At 36.7% G+C, this 23,968-nt stretch overlaps 1 protein-coding gene across 5 annotated transcripts in view; it reads right to left on the bottom strand.

Annotated features, from left to right (window-relative positions):
• Positions 1 to 23,968, bottom strand: part of A1CF (APOBEC1 complementation factor) — an 86,201-nt gene that overhangs the window by 32,772 nt on the left and 29,461 nt on the right. For 4 of the 5 annotated variants that reach the window (XM_053583843.1, XM_053583844.1, XM_053583845.1 and 1 more), the window contains exons 2-4: positions 22,848 to 22,991; positions 6,688 to 6,822; positions 4,702 to 4,832 (exon numbers count right to left, since the gene is read on the bottom strand). In XM_053583843.1, the coding sequence (XP_053439818.1) occupies positions 4,702 to 4,832; positions 6,688 to 6,822; positions 22,848 to 22,946 (365 nt within the window). In that variant the 5' untranslated portion in view covers positions 22,947 to 22,991. The remainder of the gene's footprint in view (positions 1 to 4,701; positions 4,833 to 6,687; positions 6,823 to 22,847; positions 22,992 to 23,968) is intronic. The other variant, XM_053583847.1, reaches the window with a different exon arrangement.

The raw sequence follows: 23,968 nt of genomic DNA, 5'->3' as shown, positions 1-23,968 counted from the left end.
GCTTAAGATTTTATGGACTTTAAGAGGTGAAACTGACCTCTGGGATCTCAGTCCCTGTTTTTTCCACTGTGTGGAGTTGCTTATTAGCAAGTTGAAGTTATACTTTCATAGGCTGCCATGGATTAATTAAACTATTCTGGAGGACATTTGACAAAATGTATCAAAGTCTTAAGTGTGCATAACTTTTGACCCCTTTCTGGGAAAGTGTCCTTGGGAAATCAAGGTAATTACCAGCATTCATATTTAAAGATATTTAAATATGAATTGCTGCTAGTTAGTCCCTAAACTGGAAATGAGCAAAACATCTCCCAGTAAAGAACTGATTTAATTCATCTCAACTGAGATGTTGTTGGCTTTGAGACTGGACATTTCCTCGTGTATATCATAGCGTTTCTCATCCTCAGTTCTTGATCATCAAATACCAATGGTGATACATCAGGTCATTCAAAAGTACTTCCCCACTTTTCTTTATGTCCCCTAAGGTGGACAGTACTGTTCTTGGCTGAAAATCACTGGTAAATAAAACATGGGCATTCATCCCATAAAATGTCCTGAAGTCATTAAAAATAGTCATGGAGGAGAATGTTTACTGGTTTATAAAAAAAGTTTGCAGTATGCTGCTGGGTTAAAAAAAGAAAAAGGCTGTAGAATAGGTATATGAGAAGGCCATTTTGATTAGAAATGTGTAGACAATCTGGAAAGATAATAAAATGTCAACATAGTGGTCATCTTTCAGCAGTGGGGTTATGGAGAAATGGTTTCAACTTTTACTACTTTCTGCTTTTTGATGTTTTCCATGTGTTGAAGATTAGGCTTATGACTTTTGCAGTAACACAAATTTATTGAACATAGGTAAGGTAGCCACTCATTTCTCATTAATAAACGCTCTCTGTCAGGTGAGTGGGACATTGGTCTGATTTCCTTGGAACTAATGGCTCTGAGTTATGTGGCTGGCATTCTGACCAGGATTGAGCCCTGTCCTGGTTGTCTCCTGGGCTTTACTGGAAAACCAAGGACCATGTATCAGCTCTGTGACAGCTCCATCTCCACCTAGTAAGCATTAGCTCAAGAATGTCTTTAGTGGGGGAAGGGGCACAAGGCATTCATAAAATGATGTTATAGTTTTTTGTTTGTTTTTACTTATACACTAAAACCCTCTTTTGCAAGCTGTTATTTATCTAGAGATTATTTTTGTTAGTTAGGAGGTTGGTCACGTACCATCTACCAGTAGGGGGAGCCTAGCATTCCATGTCCTCTTTTGAAACTGTGGTTTGTCAGGCACCTTGTCCAGAATTACTGGAGACAAAGAGCCAGCTCTCAAAAGCTGAGGGCACAGCTTTCATGTCTCTAGACACCAGCCATTTAGTTGATGTGCAGTGAATATTTGATGATAAGGAGGAGGATTTGGCAGTGGTGGGTCTTTTCCCGAAAAGGGCCATATTTATCCCCTGAGAAATGGGAGCTAAAAGCACATCACAGGATGTTCTCTTTTCTACAAGAAAGGTTCCCTCTCTGGCAGGACTGACTCAAGACAGGGTGGAAATGGCTGAGGTTGTCTCTGGGGTCTGTATTCTGCTATGTCATATTTCATTTATCCTACCCCTAATTTTCAAAGTAACTCTGTGCCTTTGCTTGGTCTCTGGCATCTGAGCTTTGACTGGAATCTTGACCACTAATGTTCTTTCTAAATTCCTTGTCTTGTTTCTCCCCCTCCCCATTCCCTCCTCCCTCCCCATCACCCTCACTATAACCATCAGCAAACATTTGCAGGGCACCTGATGTATGTCAGGCACTGAGATTTATAAGCATTATCTTATTTTTCATAACACCCCATGAAGTAGGTATATTTTTTATCTCTATGTTAAAGACAAAGACACTGAAATTTATGAAGAATACTATAAATCATCAGTGACTGGTGGATTGGTTATGTTCATTATTTACAACCTATCTATCATCAAAGAGCATTGAGAGGCCTTAGTGAATAACCATGTGTTGAGCAGATACAATGAATCCTATTGGTACCCTGCATAGCCAGTTCCATGGACATCTCGACTTACAAGGCTTTTCAGGAATAACTTCCTATTAGGATATCCACATTCCATGAAAGACCAAGAAATGGGGAATTTTCTAACCCCTGAAATCATATAACTGTAACATTAAAATATGGCTTTTTACAGCCCTTTCAAAGCACTTTAGTGTCTATTTTTTCATAGGGTGGATACTCACTACATCCCTGAATGTAAGTGTTACTTGAAGACGTTAAAAGATTTGTCCAAAGGAACCTGGGCTGGGCCTCAGGTCTCCTGATTCTTACTGTAAACCCTTTTCCATATACCACACAAAGATCTTTTGGGCTCGTGAAGGTGTGTATGAGAAGAAAAGATGCTTTATATTTTCTCTAAGACTCTGTCCCAGAATCCAATGTTGGGACAGAATGGCTGGGCTACTAGTAGGTATCAAATCTAGTTGATCTTCTGTAGATAAGGAGTTTAAGAAAAATGACCCAGTAGTTGACTGATTTGAAGAACTATAAGGAAAATGTGACTTTGGGGGGCCTATAGAAGGTGGGAGAAAAATAATGGTGAGAATTCTGTTCTTTCTGTATTCATCAAGTTTAAAATCGCATCAATTTTAAGATGCACCCCTATTTCAGAAAGAAAATAAATGTCAAAAATTGTGCTAATACACAATAATTCTATCATTTGTGGACTTATTACTGCATTCTAAACACTGGGGTAAGAATTTAAAAATCTTTATAATATCCCTACAATAAAACCTATGAAATGGATATTATCCCCATTCTATAGATGAGGAAATTGAGGCTCAGTGGTTTTAAATTAACTTGCTGGACTCAAGTGAAGGCTGGTTGACCCCAAAGCTATGGTGTTTTAATTACAACATTATTATTCTTCAGGGTAGCTCAGAACTTCTTTTAAGAAAGGATTTGTGACAGTTTTTTCACCAGACAAAGCTTTTAAAAGTCATAAAGTTAGCCCTGTTTTCAGTTTACTTATCATTTTTTAGAGGTAAACTCTTGCTCTGTCACTAGGTTGGAGTGTGGAACTATGATCATAGCTCACTATAACCTTGAATTCAAGTGATTTTTTTCTCACCTCAGCTTCTTAAGTAGCAGGGGCTATAGACACCCCCCACCATGCCTGGCTAATTCTTTTAAAATTTTTTGTAGAGATGGGATCTTACTATATTGACAGGCTGGTCTCAAATTCCTGGCCTCAAGTGATCTTCCTGCATTGGCCTCCCAAAGTGCTGGGTTATAGATATGAGCCATTGCACCTCACTCCTATTTCCAATTTGTAAAAAACCAGTTATTGATTGCACTGTGTCAATGAACCTTCCTCTAGCCTGGTAGTTTTAAGTGCTATCTATATTAGCCAGATGCCCCAAAGTTTATATTCCAATGTGACCTCTCTCTTGCCTGCACTATCATGCAGTTACCTCCTTAGCATCTACCCTGGGATGTCCAATGTGCCTCTCAAATGTAGTGCGCCCCAGGAGCTCCTCACGTGTTTCCTGCCGTTCCTTCATTCTTTCCGGTATCAATGGCATTACCATTTCCAAAGATACTTGGACCAAATCCTAGGTTTCTTCCCAGAATCCTGAATTCTCTCAAACTCTGACTACAACATCTAGACAGTCTTGTCTTTTCAACCTTCACAGTATATCCTAGATACGACTTTTTTTCACTACCCTCACCACTAACTTCCTTGTCCAACCACTATCACTTCTTGCCTCGATCTAGACCATTCCAGCAGCCAACTGGCTTTCCCCTTTCCATTCTCCCCCTGCTGTGGTCCACTCTCCACCCAACAGCCAGAGTCATGTTTTAAAAAATGTAACTTTAATAAAAACTGTCTAATTGGCAGGAGGTGGGAGGGCAACTGGTGGGATCACCCCTAGTGTGCACAGTGTGAGAGTGTTCAGCACACCCCCTGAGTGAAGGGCTCAACTACAACTTGAACTTTACCTCTGAATTGAAAACAATGTAACCTAAACCTTTGTAGCCTCATATTCATTTGGGAAAAAATAAACTCTCCTATGATTTTCTCTTTTTATTAAAATAAAATTCAAATTCTTCATTGCTGAATACGAGGCTCTCCAACCATGCCGCTTTCCAGCCTCCTCTCGTGGGCTTTCTTCCTCTCCCTCAGTCATACCCAGCTCCTTCTCATTTAGGGAACTTTGTTCTCTATTTTCCTGAAATAACCTTCCCCAGGTCTGATGGTCTTGCCTGGCTCTTAAGTCTCAGATCAAATTTCATTTTCCCAGAGAGTGTTTTTTTAAATACACTAAGTTAGAATCTTCACCTCCTCATGCAACTTTATCCCGTCTTTGCTTTTAGTTTTTCAGACTATTTTAAGTCATCTTATATACTTGTTTAGTACTAGGACAGGGAATTGATAAGTTTCCAGGGCTTGGAACAGTACCCAGCACATATTTATAAAGTAGATAAATTAATGAATTTTGCTGCTTTGAATATTTTTACAAAACTTACTTTGGTCCCTCATAGTATTCTTATTAAATAGATATTTCATCAAATTTATTTTTAACAAGAAAAAGAACAAACCATTTTCTATTGCTGGTTTGCCTATATTTTTTTGCATACGCTATTTGTATAAACTTGAAAGAAAAATAAAGGTGCATCATCTGATTCATTTTTAATCTGGAAGAGGTGGATCTTACCTAATTTCATAATTATTAAGTTGCTTGATCGCATTCTTGGCTTCCAGTTTATTTGAGAATGTTACAAATGCATATCCTCTGTTGTTGCCATTAAAATCCATCATCATTCTCATTTCATAAATTTTACCGATCTGTAAGTCACAGAAACAGAAAGTTCGTATTTGTACTTGCAAATGAACATGCGTGCACGCGTGCGCGCGCACACACACACACACACACACTGTTTTCTGAAGTCTGCCTCCTACCAGCACCATTTGGCACTTGAGTCCCGTGTGGAATGGTTTGTATATTTTCATGCTGGGTTCAGTTCAGTTATCTGACTTATGGGAAAAATCAAGTTAAAGAAAACATGTACAAGTGACATTTCAACTTAACGGAATGTTTTTGACATGGTGAAAGACCTTTCATCCCATAATTGTCTGGAGATTTATGCGATGCCTTAGGGATCTGAAAACACATGTTGTCATTATAACTATGCTTTTTTTTTTTTTTTTTATAACTATGCTTTTTTGATAGATTTGTCCACGCCCTCCACATGGACTTCTGCAGTCTCTTTAGTTTGATCTCGACTGGGTCCTCCTCTATCAAAAAATCAAGAATGCTCATTTGGAATGTTGGTAAACCAATTTCTTAGCTGTCTTTTCCCCCTGTCATGACGTCGACATGAACACACGTGTTTTTCAGAGGCTGATCGGGGCAGTCTTGCCATTTTCTCAGCCTGAAGGCTGAGGGTCAGTGCTAGTCTTAATACAACTGCCACTGGGCCAGGACCTCCACAGGTGGAGAGCACTCACTCCATCCTCAAGGGGGCAGGGACTCTGCTTGCCCACAGAATTCTCCCTGCCACCACCCTGCGTGTTGTGCAGCAATACAAACTCAGCTATTGACCATTGTACATTTTCTATTGCTGGCAGCTGTTAAGAAGGATTGCCCAAATTGACATACCATGACGGGCATGTCTGGGAGAAGTGTCAGTCAGCGAGGCCATTACTCTGGTGGCTGGTTACTTCTCAGCTGAACCCCTCCTCGCCCCAAGGTGTTCAGTGGTGGATACCTATTTCTTCTGGGCTCCTTAGGAAAGAGTTTGAGCACGTTTCATCTCTGTGTTTCAGGTGTTTCTTGATGCTCAATTTGATGTGTAGTACATACGATTCCTACAGAATTAAGTCCTCATAACTTGGCCATGTGCCAGATAGGATGGTATATGTTAAATCATGTTTCTGCATCTGAGGCTGACTTAGATATACATGCACACACATACATACACACAGTTGATTTTGGCATTCAGGGAAAGAGCTAAATATTCACTAAATTTTTCAGTGATGGGCTTGTTCAAAACCACGCAGTAAATTATGGAAAATAAATTTTAATTTTTTATTCTCTCTTTAATTTGAATTTGGTTACATAATTCTTGATTTGAATTAAAACTGGAGGAATTTATTCCATATTATAATATAATATATATAGTGCCATTGAGAAATGATATTCTTAATCTCATTGATGCACTAAGATAGACAATTGCAGAAGAAAATTTCGTTCAGGATTAATATTTATAGGCACATGTTTGAGCCATGACAAACATACGTATTCTTTTAATGTGAAAGTACTGTACTTTATAAAACCGTATTAAAATGTTAGGTTGGAGCAATAGCTAATCTTAGGCAGGTTGTAGTGTGATTGTAGATGGATAGACACCCTAAGTTTGCAGTGAGATGGTCACCAGTGGAGAGATTGGGGAACGAGGTACAGATATGAAAGTCATTAGTGACTGCAGGTCAAGCTGTCAGGAACATGACAAAGATCTGGGCCAAGCTAGTGATAACAAAGGGACAATCCCTCACAGCAAGGAAGGTTTTAACTTTGTCCATGATTTTGAGGGATGGCAATTGGAAGAGAAACAAACTGTCATCAACAAGAGTAAGAGTGAAGAGAATGGTATTTTTCCCTTGAAAGATAAGAAAAAGTAAATGTTAAATTTGGACTTACTTTTTCACAGAGTGGTATAAGTTCATCCTCAAAAAGGTCTCGGGGAAGTTTTCCAATAAAAATCTCACAGCCCCTTTCTGGGGGTGCAGCGTCCCAGCCAGGCGGAGGGCCACCGTATTTTCTTTGTCCATTTTCCTGCAAATCCCGGGCAAATACAAGGAAGAAAAGAGAGTGTTAACATCAATGTCTTAATTTCTTTAAAAATAATTTCCCATTAATGAACATATTTATCATTGACAAATAATAGCTGGCTGGTGAAAGGAGAAGAATTAAAGCCTGTTTTATGTGGATTATAATCCCGTGTTCCAGGTGTGCGTTAGCAACTTGCTTGAGATGAGCCTTATTAAAACTTATAAAGTGCTGGGCAACTGTAGGAGATTATTATTATTCTTAAATTTTGTGTTAAGAACAATTAGGAGATCTACCTTCTTAAAAAAAATCTAGAAGTTATTACTTATTGGTTATTTTTATTCTTATTTTGTCATATACACTCACCAAAGCTAGATCCCTGAAGGATCTGACTATAATTTAAATCTGGAACTCTGATTTAATAATGAGGGCTGTGGACTGTGGTGATAAGTATCCTGGAGCCAGACTACTTGGCTCTGTTGCTCACGAGCTGTGGGATCTGGGGCAAATGACTTCTCAGAACCTCAGCTTTCTCACATGTAAGTTGCGAATAATATCAGCTTTTGATTACAGGCAACGTTATATCACATATGTATGGATTTTGGTATGTGCTATACCTTTAATAGTTATTAATTTCCTTTTGCCTCTTTAAATTCAAGTGGTTTCATAAGCCAAAGCAAGGCAATGTGGCCTCCAGATAAGAACATATGAAGATTAACATTGGGAGGAGTGAATGGGGTAATTTTGGGGATGGCTGGAGAGGGACTCAAATCTATTTTCAAGACAAGACAGAAGAGTTTACTAACACTGAATCTTTATGTGGGGTGCAATAATGTTCTCAGTTCAAATAAAATTAACTTCTATTTTTGAACTTTCTTATTCCTAACAAATGACCTTTTGGGGGAGGGGTAGCAGTGGTGTTTCTCTACACCTTTAACCCCTTTATATTCCTAGAGGTTAAAGACCTAAAAATAACTTCAGGGGCCCCAAGGTGAAGTATAGGCCTAAGACACCACTATTGATTTGAAATATTTAATAGTTCATTTGTTGGGGAAAGGTAGACAAATTGATTTTCACATAGACACAGTCAGAATTCTTTGTCATTATATTTCATTATGATTTTGGGATTAAAAATGGACCAAACATCCGTATTCATTACTAACATCTATAAACTAATATTTAAAGTTTTTTTTTTTTTAGACAGAGTCTCACTATGTTGCCCTTGGTAGAGTGCCGTGGTAGAGTGCTCACAGCAACCTCCAACTCCTGGGCTTAAGCAATTCTCTTGCCTCAGCCTCCCAAGTAGCTGGGACCACAGGCATCCACCCGAATGCATGGCCATTTTCTGTTGCAGTTGTCATTTGTTGTTTAGCTGGCCCAGGCTGGGCTCAAACCTGCCAGCCTTGGTGTATGTGGCTGGCGCCATAACCACTGTGCTACAAGTGCCGAGCCAACTAATATTTAAAGTTTTATGCTATAAATGATAGATATTATTGGGAGGAAAACACAGTGATATATAAAATAAAAAGAAAATTTCTCCAATGTACCATTCTACCCATTTAGATATAGATACTGTTAAATGTTTCTGCCTTCCCATATAGTATAGTTTTTGTCAATATACTATATTTTTAAAAGATGTATGTTAGTTGTTTAAAGACACTTTGGCATGGGAGTTCTTTGCTATTTAAAATCAAGGCAACTTGTACTGTCCCTCTTAAATCTTTATATATACCAACTTGAGTTTTTTCAATTATTTTATAAGTGTTAGCACAAGGGCTCCTTAGATCACAGTATTGAATTGATGTCTGTGGTCACGATCACTTTTTTATTCCTAATAATTCACATTATGTTTCTTTAAATAATAGTGATAAAACAGTTGTATATGAGTCTCTAACTTGCCTAGATTACTTTTTTGTTTCCAACAACTATTTTTTATTTTACTGATTATTTAAATTTTTGCTTACAGTGTTCTCACGTATTTTTTTCTTACTGTAATATTCTTGTAGGATTGTCTAGTAACACAACTTTGGCATCACTGAGAAATTGAGAAATGAAATGTTTTATGGTTGGCTGGGCGCGGTGGCTCATGCCTATAATCCCAGCACTCTGGGAGGCCAAGGTAGGTGGATCGCCTGAGCTCACGAGTTCAAGCCCAGCCTGAGCCAGAGCGTGACTTCATTTCTAAAAAAAGACAGGCATTGTGGCAGGTGCTTGTAGTCCCAGCTACTTGGGAGGCTGAGGCAAGAGAATCTCTTGAGCCCAAGAGTATGAGGTTGCTGTGAGCTATGATGTCATAACACTCTACTGAGGGCCACAAAGTGAGACTCTGTCTCAAAAAAAAAAAAAAGAAAGAAAGAAAAAGAAAAAAAGAAATGTTTTATGGTTATAGAAAAAATAAATTTTAATTCAGTGGTCTGTATCTCAAGACTTTCCTAAAAAATGTAAAATTAATATTTACAGAAATATTAAAGGCTTTATTTACTCAGAACAAATACCTATCTAGCACTTGGAACATGTCAGATGTTGTTTTAATCTTTACAACAATGTCATGGGTTAAGGACTGTTATTATCCCATTTTACAGAAGATATTGAGGCCCAGAGAGATTAAGTAACTTGCCAACATCACGTGGTTGGGAAGTGAAGAAGCCAGGATTTGAACCCAGGCAGTCAGCTTAATCTCTACATTTTGCTGCTTTGATAGATGAAATCCTGGTCATTTACAACAGACAAATACATTAAAATACTCCTTATTTGTGAAAAAAAATTAGACCATTAAATAGCAAACTCCTTGCTGCATTTAGATTTTTTCCCCCATTTTATTACACAAAAATATTTGGAAGGTTGTATCTAACATCTATTGCTTACAGAGAGGTACATTGTTACAGGTTGAGTGTCCCTAATTTAAAAAATTCAAAATTCTCCAAAATCTGGAATCTTTTGAGCACTGTCATGCTACCACCAATGGAAAATTTCACACCTGATTTCATATGAGTTTTAATAATACAAAATTATTAAAACTATTCTATAAATTTACCTTCAGGCTATGTGTATAAGATGTATGTGAAACATAAATTACATGTTTTGGGTCCCATTCCCAAATTGTCTTATGTATACACAAATATTCCCAAATCTTAAAAAGGAACCCTAAAATCCAAAAAACTTCTGGTCCCAAGCATTTCACATAAAAGGCACTCAATCTGTATATATTGCCAAACTTCCACCTTCCTCCGTAGGCCAACTCTCCCCATTTGGGTCTGAGGCCATTTCTGTATATCTTTGATGTATATAACATTCCATAGATTAATGTATTAAATTTAGTATAAATTTGGTAGTGTTTTTGTAATTCAGATTGAGGAAACGAAAATTTTCATCCTGTAAATATAACATTAAAGTGACTATTCAAAAATTGCTGATTTGACAAGCATTATCTGATATTTGAAAATAAATAGGCAGCCAGCAGATAGACCTTTTTTTCTCTTCAACTTCTTTATTGCAGTATTGTTGGAAATGTCACCCTACCAATTTGTGCATATCATGTGTATAGGAAGATTCATCTATTTATTCAAATTTATCATCTTTCTGTGGTTTCTAAGAAATTCCCCTAGAATGATTTGGGGGACTGCTCTGAATCTCACTCAGTTGGAGAGGCTGGCACTGTGAACCACCCACCGGGCTTGGAATGCACCCACGGTGGAAGTACAGACCAATTTAAGACAGGCACTGGGCATTAGTCATGGGGTTGGAATAGCTGTCCATTACTGGAAAAGGACAGTTGGGCTCTCGTTTGCTGGTATTTTAGGCACTATTTTTATGGTTGAGGAGTTTAAAATAGATAAAGCCTAATTATAACTGCTCCTTTCCCTCTGGCTGATAGCCTTCTCATGGGATGCATTCACCCCAGCAGCACAACTGTATTAATAGTTCAGGGTAAAAGAATATAAGTTTTTATTTTTCATGAGAGAATTTTCATTATACTCTGTGAACTTTAATTTTTCCAATTAAAACTTGGAAAACTATTATCTCTTTCTAGTTACATATAAGTAGGTAGAAAACCTTCAACTGTCCATTAAAAATTGAGGACACAATCTAACTATAAACAGCTTTAATAATATACATAGTGGATGCTGAGGCTATCTATAACACAAGAATATTTATAATATCCTGTTACAGCTATTTCAAGTTCTTCGTAGTGGAGCAATAGAATCTTCCAGAGATTGTGTCTACCCTCTTAACCTTGAGTACAAACCATCCAACCTTCTTCCATAAATCATTCTAACCAATACCTCTCAGCATGGAAGTTGAATGAACTGAATTCATTTTGGCCCCCGAACATCTGAACATAATACATATCTGGGGAATTCTGGGCAAAACTGCCTTCGATAGGACTTAATGTCAGATACTTGCTTTGCTAGCTTTCCTCGCAGTGGAGACAGTCATGGTTACAGTGAAGTAAAACTGAGTTCTGATGCAGAAGTCAAGTGTGCGCAGACTTTAATGTTGAGTGCTCTATGATGCTAGATGCATTTTCTTAACATGACAGATATGTGATGTAGAGTGGGGTTTTATTCTCCAAATGCAAAGTTTCTGTGAACTAATAGCCTTTATACCTTTCTAATTAGTACTGTTATTGGCACTTACTAGTAGTGGCAGCAAAAGCAACTAACCTCAGTTGAGTTAGCACTGTGCTAGGTATTTTATAAACCTGTGAGAGCAGTACTGCTATTACATTCATTTTATAGATAAGAAACCCAAGGCCTAGACTGTGCTCATATTCACACAAACAGCAAGCAGCCGAGACCACATTTGGATCTAAGCCCACGCTTGTTGTCCTGACAGTATTTCTCTTCCGCTTTTGTGTTAACCCAAAATACTCGTTTTACAAGTGAGCAAACTTGAGTGCAGAGATGTCCCGTGACTTGCCTAAAGTCACAGAAAGCACAAGCATAGAGGATCTGTGATTTTTGATTCGGTGAACTTGGCGGCATACAGAGCACTCATAAATTTAGACGATGTCTCTTCTCAGGCTCATCAGCCTCATAGTTCCTCAGGTTGTGTGTTCCAGTTACTTCCCTATTCAGCTCCACCGATTACAGAGACCAGATGGCAGTTGTTTCCCATAAATGACATTAATTAATGAACCTTCCTTCAGTCTGCTTTTGCCTAAGTAGTAATTTCAATTTCTTTAACTGCTCTTTGGAAATTTTATATTCCAAATTTGTAATCATCTTCATGGTTCCCTTTTTTTTCATTTCCAAGAGAGAAGAAACTATGTACTTTCCCTAAATAAACTGGTTTCAGATGTTCTCCTGTTTTCCAATTGATGGGGTTTGTGTTTATTCCAGTTTCTGTTTCCTCTGGTCCTGGCTGGTCTACCCAGGCTTGGTGGCCTTTACAGCTTTGACCAGTCACTCAGGGCCATATTCAGAGTGGTGGTTCAATGGTCAGACTCTCCCAGACAGTTCTAAGAGTTGAGAGTGATGCATCCAGAATGTATCTCTGGACCATGTCCTTTGTGGTTTACAAATCTATGCTGTGTTTTCCCAGTTGTTGATCTGTGAGATTTACATAATTTTATTTTACATTCTACCTATATACCAGATACCCCACTATGTGACAGAGTTTATGGAGACTTAATAAGATGTGCCAAATGGACTCTCTTAGATGTGATTTTACTTTTTATCTTCTTACAAAGCTTTTGTTGCCTGAGAACCACAGACAGTGTCTTTGGAAATGTGAATTTCGTTAATTCTTTATATAAAGGATAATTATCCATTTTGTATAGTTTATTCACTTTCAAATCTTGTTAAGATCAGTGACTTCATGTTGGTAAAATCTATTTTTAGCCTGGAAACTTTTAGAATTCCGAATTTACTTAATAAACCCTGAAGGTTAGCATTACCCTGATTAGCTATTCTCTACAATTCTTGCAAGGCATATGCAATATGAATGCCAAATAGTATTCTCTTAAAATAGAAAGAGTAATAACAGTTGTGGTATAAAGACTAAATGAGTTGTTGAAATTGGTGGAAATGTAGAATTAGAGTTTAAAACAGAGAGGAACACGTAGGGCTAAAATATTAATTTAGCTTTATCATCATACAACCTCGTGTTTCTCAAAACCTGGCATGTGAGATGATATTAGCAAGTTTATAGGCCAATGTATCTTATTTTAATAATCATGCATTTAGTTTAAGTACATTGGAGAAAATATAATTACCACATAAAACCTGTGGATTTTCACTTACATAAGCGAGGAAAAGTAAACAAAATAGAAATAGTGAGTTCATTTAATGAATTCTAAATAACTAATATTATTGGTGGCATATGTCTATGGCAAAAATCATGAAGAAGGATGCAAATGGATTTTGACTCTTGAAAACTTATCAATTTCACTTTCCACAAAACACTCACATTTAATGATTTTTTAAAAAAAGTATATGATTCTTTCACAGAAACAATTATTAGCAAATTATGAATCTTGTACTTGTTTTACTTTGGAAGGACTATTTCCTGGGAAAATAGCCCTAATCATTATTAGTTATCTTAAGGAAGCAGAGGCAGTTCATGTTATCAAGTTGATGATTTTAATATCATTTAATAATTTCCCTTTCCCTTAGAGGATTATGTGTTGCAAACCACCCCTTAGAAATTCACTCTCTCAATACTTGAAGCATTCGAAGGCAAACAGCCTCTTACAAATACGTGTTTTGTAAAGCTTTTTATAAAGTAAGTTTTTGAACATAAGAATATTAGATATCTTATGAATATCTAATATCATAGAAAAGATAAAATTGGAAGTCAGAAGACATGGTTTGGGTTTTTTGAGTCAACTCATTTCTAAGATTCTGTTTGCATTTCACAGTAATGTTCCCATGATGATGGACTAAAACGTGTATGTTTCCTCGTGGTTGAGGCCAGGCATTGCTGTGTTCATGCACACTTCTGGCTGTGGTCATGTGTCTCGACATGCTGCTTCAGTCTACAGGAACCTCTCAATTCCATCCAAGACATAAGTGGGTGAAAGCTTTTGGTGATTCCATAATCCATTTGGGGCTTTTATTCTTTTAGAATGTGTCGTTTATTCAATAAGCATATCTAACTTTTAATTTACTTATAGATATAATTTGCCTTTTTGAATTAACATATAGCAGCTAGAGATCTGATTAAGTTATGGAGAACTTCCCAACTGCAGATAAAGACATGATGAAGAACATTTGATTGGTTCTTTCTTTTTCTAGTTCAACACATGCCAGGGTTAATCCCATCTAATGTACTTTGTTTTTGACATGTAAAGAATTTTATACAATCGTTATCCTCCTACCATATCCTCATGAATTTTAATTTCTGACAAGCTGAGGAACTTGGCAAGGCACTACATGTTTTCTGACTTTCATTTCCTTATCTTTAAAGGGATGGGCTTGGTTAGGTGATTGCAATAGTTCTGTGGGGGTGTTAGGAGCTTGTGAAAGGGAGGCTGACTTTGACACCATGTTTAAATGTGGGAAAATGTTCATAGGATGCTTTGTGAGTTAACAGGAGCCTTAACGAGAATGTTCCTGGAATTTTAAAAATCATCATCTCCAATTGTGTATCCACTTGACACTTAGTCTAGTTTTCTTTGCATTGATTTGTTACTTAAAGAAACTTACACAAAACAGAAAATACATATTGCCCCTTATAAGTGGAATTTTAGTATCACTTCCAACAAATAGAAAGTAATTATTAAGACAATTACAAAAAAGGGAAATCAGGACAAATCAGTTAGACCTTATTATCTGCTAAAAGCTTAGATCTCTAGTCTTGCTTTCAGAACGTAAAAAGATTAGCAAGGCCTAGAGAGATGTCGAAGACGTACCTCCAATTACTAACTCTCCTCACCAGAGAGCCTGAAAGAATTCCAAGTGGTGTGATTCTCTCACTATGAGTTTCGATATTATTTAAATGCTGTGGCAGTGTGCCATTTCCCATCCTCTCACCTCCCTATTTGGCACCTCCCTATTTGACACAAATGTGTCCCTATTTGGCACAATGCTATAAAAGCTTGGGTCTGCTGAAGTCCTGTATCAATTCAGGATCCCACAGCTCTGTGATCTCACTGATTTCTTCTTGGCAGAGCTATTTTTGAAAGCTTTTGCATCTCATAATGGTGAGTCTTGGGTTCTAAAGATGAACAGCCCCTTAGTATTGGTCACCAAGCAGTATTCACAAACAGGCAGCCCTCAACAATAAGATCATGAAGTTGCCTCCAAACAGAGTCCAACGTTCAAAAGAGCTATTCATGCTTCTGCAGCTTTGGGTCAGGGTATTCACACCCACTTTTAAGCTGATAAAAAGGAAACCCTCCACGTTTTCAGTTCAAGAGGAGGTACTATAATGCATACTTTACAAATACAGAATCCCACATTGAAGACCTTGTATCTAGCTTACTCTCTATCAGGCTATCTGAGAAGAAATTCAGTGCTGTTTGAAAATAGCTTCTGGAACACATCTCTGTTTCTTGAGGTGATGCAACTTCCACAGATGTCAGCCACATACACCCTCAAAAAGGGACATGCTGAACTTCTTCATTTGGAGTCTTTCACACCATGCTCTGGCATCTCTGGCTAGTAGAAACAAGGCTGTATTTCATGCTTTAAAAGAAAGTTGGCCCGCGGGTGGCGGGGGTGAAAAGCTTAGGGAAGCACATACCTCGGACGATCTACTGGCCCGTCCTGTTCTCGTGCCTAGTGCTACCTATGTAAAGAATTGGCATTCATGTACTTGGTGAATGACCTAAGTCCTTGGGTAGCGGGGGATGTGAGCAGGTGGTGAGAACAGGCAATAGACAGAAAAGCAGGACCCACAGGCTATCTTTTACCATGAAGTCAAATTCCTATTTCTGTCCCTAGGATTTTTGTGCAGTGGTTAGAAAACAATGTCAGTGGGAACAGTGTTTTTCCATCTTCTTCTCTTGGAGCCAGTTTAGATGACACCAATTAGTAAACCTGGGGCCCTGCAGCTAATTATTTTCTTTGTAGTATTTGTAGAAAAAAATGAATTGAGGAATAACCAATTAAAATTACTAAAGTATGTTATTCAAAACCAAAGTGATGAGGAGTTAACTTCATTTGGGACACCCTTAGAACAGGAATAGTTTCCTAATCAGATTTATGTTGATCGGACAACGTCCTTGGTCCCTATGGCTTGTACGTATTTGTTGAAGAATTGAACACATTAGAATCAAAACGTGGTTGCACTGAAACTCGTGCATGGATGTTGTGCATGGAAAGCAAAGGGTGAGGGAGATTGTTCTGAGGTCCCCAGGTTCATGGCTGATTAATGGAAGGATGGAACACATTTCCTTACTTATCTGCTGTAATCTTATTATATTTTTGAAATTGACACATTAATATTTTCACCACCCAAAGATGCTCTGCATTTTACAAATACTTTGTTTAAAGAGTGCTGCCTGGGTGGTCCTCTCGGTCACAGATGGTGATTTCTCCTCCGCTCCTTTCAAGATGTTTGCTCTCACTCTTCTGTGACATCTTTCCTGCAGAAGGTCGCCTGACATTCTTTTTCATCCATCCTAGTTTATGATATTCCTGGCATTTACCATGGTCTGTCATTATTTTGCTTATTTCCTTACTTCCTTGTTATCTATCTTCCCAATGAGGATGATCTTCATGAAGGCAAAAGCATGTCTCTCTTTGTGAAACCAACATATGAATGAATGAATGGAATGGATGGAGGAGAGCTCAGTGCTTGAGTTGGCAGAAAGGATATGACAAGCAAAAAGGCACCTGCTTCTTTTAAAGAAACATGAACACTTTTCTGTGTTATAGGGAATTTTCTTAAACTGTGAATTAGCTTTTAACGTAGGATACTCTATTAAGGATTGGAGTTGGGGGCCAGCAAACCTTTCTGTAAAAAGGCCAAATAGTTGACATTTTACTGGGTTCTTCTTCTTCTTTTTTTTTTTTTTGTAATACTTTAACAATGTAAAGGCCATTTATAGCTTGAAATCACTACAAAAACAAGCTGTACCCTATTTGGCTCATAGGTCTTGGTTTCATGACTCCTGGTTTATGATTGTGCAACTCTGGGCTGTGTTTTCTAACTGAAATAAAAGGGTTGAAATATATTGATCTTAAGCAAATTTCAAACATATGAAGAAGTAGAAAGAATAGCCTAATGAATCCAGGCACTTATCATCCAGATTCAATTACGATGTTTCCTCCATGAATTTTTTTCAGTTTTTTACTCTTATTTGAATGATGGTTAGAAATATTTTCTACTTTATGAAATTTTTTTAACAATAAAAATCAATAGTTATTATAGAAAGTCTAGAAAATAAAGAAGAGCATCAAACAAGAAAAATATACACTTGTGTGTGAATGATTTCATAAAATGTTATTTGGAAATTTATCTATAGCATTCAGATTTTTAACTAAATGTTAAAATTTAGGCCCTTCTTCGTGACTTTGAAAATTCTTTAAAATCATAGTTTTGTATTACCACATAATTTAGAAGTAAAATCAAAATTTACTTGGCCATTAGTGTTTTATTGGGGATTTGGGGTATATGTAAGTATTTTAAGTTATAAATTCCACCATGATGAACCTTCTATGTCTATGTATTTTTGCTTATTCTTTAGGCCAAAGAGTATGATCACTTTTAAAGATCTATATAGAAAATCCTCCTATTTTATGGGACACACAGCTGTTTTGCTCCTTGGAGGTGGCATTATGTTGTCACTTTTAATTTTGGATAAATTCTCTTGATCTCATCTGCTTTAATTGCACATTAGGTCAGTTACACATTTTATACTTCTCTAATCCCCAGGCCCAGCCCTAACAACATCACTTTCAATGAAGGGGACTAAGGAAACAAAACAGAAAACAAAAATAAACGCTTTATGTTTATTCAGGACAATCACTGGTTTAAGAAAGCAATGAGACTATCATACTTCATAAAAACTGATTGTGATAAAAACGAATTGTGCTGTGATGATTTTTAGAAAATGGATTACCAACAGGATAATTGGGTAAACAAAGCTAATACCCACCATATTTTAAATCATTTAAAATTAATATTTGATAAGTATCCTGAGTCTACTTTTCTTTCTTTCTCTCTCTCTTTCTTTTCTTTTCTTTCTCTCTTTCTCTCTCTCTCTCTCTCTCTCTCTCTCTCTCTCTCTCTCTCTCTCGCTTTCTTTTTTTTGAGGCAAGGTCTCTTTAAGTTGCCCAGGATGGAGTACACTGGTACAATCGTACTTACAGCAGCTTCCAACTCCTGGCTTAAATGATCCTCTTGCCTCAGCCTCCTGTCTAGTTATGATTACAGGTGAGTGCCAAGCCACTGAGCTGTTTTTACTTTTTTGTAAAGATGGGGTCTTGCTACATTGCCCAGGCTGGTCTTAAACACCGAGGCTCAAACCTCCCACCTCACTGAATCTACTTTTTAAAAGTATTCAGACTACTTGAAGGGGATTCTTATTAAATATATGTGTAGCTTTAGTTTTAAGAATTGAAATTTATGTAAACTAATCCCACATTGGCTGGAAAGCTTTCTGAATATGCTCATCCATGGGAATCTATTTTCTTAGATTTTTGGACGAGTTCTAAGGAGAAAGCTTCAAGTGGGAGGTGTATCACATGTCACAGAGTTTATGATCCACATCACGAATGCTTTGGTAAAGAAAAGCTCATCACAATGTGAATTTTTTCCTCTTTAATTTTCAAATACATGCTAGCTTTAGAAATCTGAGAATAGTTAAGGGTGAAAAAGTAGGAAAGCGAAAACCACCTGTAATTTCATTACCTAGACATAAAGGTTTAGATATTAACATCATAGCATACTTCCTTCCAAAATATTTCAATATGACATGCTATAATGATGAAGTTTAGCTTGTCAACATTATACAATTTTGATCAATAATATTTATTGAATACCTACTATATGTAGGGTACTATATTGTCTCTTTTAAAACGTACTTTGATAGCATTTTCAGGCATCAGTATACAAAGATATTCAATTATTTTTAAAAGTTACCACAAAGCATATTTTCAGGCCCTCACAAGCATGTGGTGTTGCAACAGTTGCTATATTCGAGATTGGCTCATGTTATTAAGTAACTCACAAAATTCTATTTTTGACAGCTGTATTTGTTCTGCTAGCGATAACAGAGCACAAATTGGTCACTCTCTGGCCTTTTTTTTTTTTTAATTCTTGTTTTGCAAGTTTTTAACATTCAACATCAGAGGCTTCAAAAATACAGCAAAAGTAAATTCCTCAAACCCCAACTTAGCAAATACCATAAAATTCTAAACTATCATTTTATAGGTCTGTTTCCTGAACTGTACTTTGGACATTTCTTCATTTTCGTACAAAAATTTTTTAAAAAGTAAAGCTTAAAATCTTAGCTTGCCTTCTCTCTATCTTATTTTTTTGATTGTTTTTGTTTCTAGATAATCAAAATCTTTCCTATAATCTAGAATAGGAAGATAAGTATTGCTGACAAAGGATTTTACCTAATTTTCAAAGTTTAAGGCTGTGTCTCTACACATCCCTAGGCTACTTTTTCGGCCAAACAGTCCAGTTTGCTGACTAATGACTAGATTCAGAAGATACTAGAATCACAAAATCATGGCAAATAGAGTTGGGTAGGAGCTAGCTGGAAAGTTAATTCCTAGAGTGGTGAAGGGACTTGTTCAAAATGATACAACTCATGTATGGTGGACACCGGGTTAGATTATAGGCCTTCTGATTTGAAGTCTTGGGTGATTGTCCACACCTTGCAGCCAAAATTAGGAGGGATTTTCCAATATCATCCCCAATGATTGCATTATATGTATGTATTTACATTTTGATTAGAGGCTTTAGGTCTAGATAGCTAGGTTTTGGAATATTAGGCTTTGGAGGAGTTCTGATACAATACTCATTGTATCTGAATATCTGCTATCAAATACTTAATATCCGTAAAGTGAATCATGTGACAAAGTTTAGGCTTCAACAAAAATATTTTTTGCATGCCCTGGCATGCTAATCTCTAAAATTGCAACCTTAACAGTCACATTATTCTACTCTTAGTTCTCTAAATCTGGCCAGAAATTTTGGTCAATAACAATAGAGTCGTAGCCTATCAAATCTTACAAATTATCTAACCTCTTGGTGCCTTGTTCATTAGAAAATTGGGGATTTGATCATAATAGCTACATCATAATGTCATAGAAAGGATTAAATGAATTAATACACATAAAGCAGTTAGACTAGAAGTACCAAATAACTTTATTTTTCTTTGTTATTATGACTCCTGTAATTTAAATCCTCATTATTATTATTCCTGAATATTATTAAATATATAATAAAGTAATATGCAGATTGGCCATATATTGTAGGGATATTTTATGTGAAAACATTATAAATTATAACATCAGGTGTTTTTCCTTTTCTTCTATCATGCAAATGTTCTTAAATCACAGCATTAAATCTTATCAAGGAGTAAAATTTAACAGTGGAGTAAAATTCTTTCCATTGCTATTTGAGTCTTTAAAAAAAAATTTGTGAACTTTTTATATAACTGTAATAATTTGCTACAGTTTTCTGTTTTGCAGAATTTTTTTAAACGATCACTTTTAGTAACTGAATACTGTTTCATTTGTAATAGGATTTCAAGGTGGGATTGGACATTTTAAATTGCTGTGTACTAATTGCACATATTGTACATAACTGTACATGTGATATTTTGATCCCTGCATGTAATACGTAATGGTCTAATCAGGCAACTGGGATACCCATCACTTTAAATAGTTATTATTTCTTTCTGTCGGTAACATTCCAAATCTTCTGGCTATTTCAAAATACACAAGAGATTATTGTTAATTTTGGCCTTTCCTTTAGGAATGAAACCAAGTCTTGAGAGCATCAAGCAGGATGAAAAGGTAGCAGGAAAATGTTTTTTCAGTTTTAACGCCTTCAAAGCACCCTGAGCTTAGAAAAGAGATTGGAGAGTTTGAGAGCAGTTTTGGAATTTACACAACGGCAGTGAGTCTTGGTTCCCCTTAATTGAGAGAAATTGGGAAGTGCCTCTCATTTTCCTAAAGCAGGGGAGAAGGGTAGCAAGGAAACCACCTAGAGAGCTTGATCGGTGTTCTGTGCCTTTGTGTGTGGTGAACCCATGTGGCTGGCAAGTATAACTCATTGCTGAAATATCTAAAGATGAGCAATGGGTCAGCCCATTGCTTTGATGCTGGCAAAGAGAGGGAATCACTTTGCGTCACCGGTACTTCCAGATTTTACTGGGTCAGAGAATGAGTTGTTTCCCAGCGATGAGAGTTTAGGAATTAGGCATTATCTTTTATCCTCTCCAGGAAGACTAAAAAAAGTATAGTTAGGTGAAAGACTCCCAACTAAAATAACTTGACTTTTATTAAGTATTAAAAGAAATACTGGAAACAAGGATGTCTCTGAGGATCCTACAAAGTATCCCACAAGCTTGAAATGCCTATCAGGCCGGAGAGCCCAAGGCCAGTCGCTTCCTTCCCCATTCATTTGCCTTTATTCCTCTCTGTGCTTCAACTCGGAGTCAGAAACAGTAGTGAGCAAACTGGTACAGGAATACTAAAGCAGAGAGCAGGAAAACCAAAGCGAAATCACCCTCCACCCTGGCATACTTGGGAAAGGGAACCTATGACTGAATGATGTCAAGTTTTTAAGTGGAAAATTATATAGACTTTATAGTTTATAAAACAAATGCATTTAAGATAATATTTTTTGTACCTGTTTGGATACAGTAAATTGAAAAGAGAATTTTCTTTCCTTTTTAAATCAACATTTCCATAAATGTTATATTAAGTAATGCCGTACTAGATAGGTTTATATATATGTCTGTCATTAGCTGATAGATCATTAGAGGTATAGTTACAGAAAGGGAACATTTTTACATATAAATATCAACAGATTGCTTGTCAAAAGGGTTGAAGTGTTTTCTACTACAACTGTCTTTGAATGAGTGTTTCAGATATCAACAAGCTAAAAATTAAACAAAAATTATTTTAAAGACATTTTTGTCTTTTATAACATTTATATTGTGTCTAACAAGGCATACCATGATTCGTAAGATTAATCAGAAATTAAATGCTGTACATTTTGCACCAATTTGGCAAAGGAGCATCTAATAGAAGGATACTGTTGCATATTTTATTTTTAATCATCTAAGACATTTGTCTTTATCGTGGTACCTAGATTTGATTAAGTCAGAAAACTATGTGAGTTAAAGGCAGTAACTGAAGATTTAAAATATTTTCTCCTAAAATAAAGATAAGATTTAAAATATTAAAATAAAGATTTAAAATATTTTCTCCTTTAAAAAGAACAATGTTATTTCTTCAAATAAGAATTACTTTGTCTAATACTATGTCATTTACTTTCTAATGCTTCATAAATTCTCTAAAGGCAGTTATCACAAAGACAACAATGATATACAGATAATTTCTAAAAACTAATGTCTATAAATAGACGGTTTGAAGATTATGGGCTTTTTATTTTCCTTTTCAAAAATGTTAAATAAGAAGTTAGTATTCCATATCCTAGATTGGATGGGTGGCTATTTTGAGAAAACAATCTCCAATAGCTAGGCTGACAAAATGTTCATTCCTGAGACCCCACATCTAGAAGTCTTCCTACATCTGCAGTGATTTCTCTGAAAACTGAAGCTAGTTCCTCAGTCATTTTTTCACTTCTGATTCCTGAAACAATAACTTGGTTCTACTTCACAGCCTTGGGTGGCAAATTTCACCTGCCTTTCTGATAGTTTCTACAACTGGGGACATATTCTGTTTTCAAATGACCCATTAAAGTTGAGTTGATAATCCGGAGTAGAAAGAGAATCACTTACAACACTGAAATAATACAATTTCTCCTTTGCAAAGGGACACCTTTAAAGTGGCACACAAATGGCGGTTCATGGTTTGCATTTTAGGACCTCTAATCCTCCCGCCACTGTGCAAACTCAGTGGTGGGTCTCAGCAGGTGTCACAAGAAGTTCCTACCTGGACCAAGCTATATCCTGTGCGCTGGACCAGGGCGCGGAGGGCTGCTTCCTTCTGGGTGCCGCTCAATCCATCCCCGGATTTGTGATTTGATTCCATTGAGAGTGATTATCAGCAAAAAATCAGGTTAATTAGGGTTGCTCACTGAAACCAAATTTAAGATAAATTAAGTACATTACTGTTGCCAAGTCCAAAATTGTCCTTCATCTTCAGGAAACATTCTCTATAAATAAGTCGTTAAGGTTAACAGCTACACACAAACAAGGCTGGTGAAACGTACTCTCTGGGAGTTTTTTTAAAAAACGTTCAATATTAGTTGAAATTTAGAAGTCAAAAACAAATAATATCCATTTTCCAAAGGCAAATCAATAATTCTTGATCCTCTTATCTCAGGATGTTATCAATGCTCAAAAACAAATTAAGTCATGATTATTACAAGAATATGAAGGATGGTCCTTACAGATGTGGGAAAAGGGCACTTAAGATAGGGCATCAGAATATTCAGAGATTGAGCTTTCTTTGTTACCCGAGACGTTTATTTATTCTCTGAAGACAGATTTCTAGAGTGAAGTGTGTTGATGTCATATATAGAGAAGTCTTCGTTTAAACTACTGCATTTGATAAAAATGTGACATGGATTTGGACAAATCAAGAACGAGAGATACTTTTGAGCAGGTGTGAGAAGGGCCTACTAATGTCCTGATCCTATACACAGACACACTCAGCAGAGGACATGAAAACCTTTGTAAAATCTAAGAAATCATGAACGGTTGCATACGTTCATGTTTGTGTATGTAAATAGTAATACGTAATTTCAGCATTTCATTATCTATACTTTCCATTTGGGGAACATGAGGCAATGGTTGCTCAAATCCACAGGTTCATAGGCCAAGGACGAGCTACAGTGGTGTGAGGTCCCAGAGGCCCCAGTGTGCACAGGAGGACACTGCCCTGCTGGGTTAGAGTGTGAGTAGGGCTGTGAAGGTTCCATGCTGGGTCTGCACCCTGCTGACCATGCTCTGCTGACCAGGACACAGAAAATGTGTTTTACAATGATTCGAATCAAATGCAACTCGAATATATTTGACTATAAGTCCTTTGGAAAAGTTTCTGTCATATGC

This window comes from Nycticebus coucang, chromosome 3 (assembly GCF_027406575.1).
Source record: "Nycticebus coucang isolate mNycCou1 chromosome 3, mNycCou1.pri, whole genome shotgun sequence".
Taxonomy (NCBI): Eukaryota; Metazoa; Chordata; class Mammalia; order Primates; family Lorisidae; genus Nycticebus; species Nycticebus coucang.
This window is presented reverse-complemented; position numbering and strand designations above follow the sequence as displayed.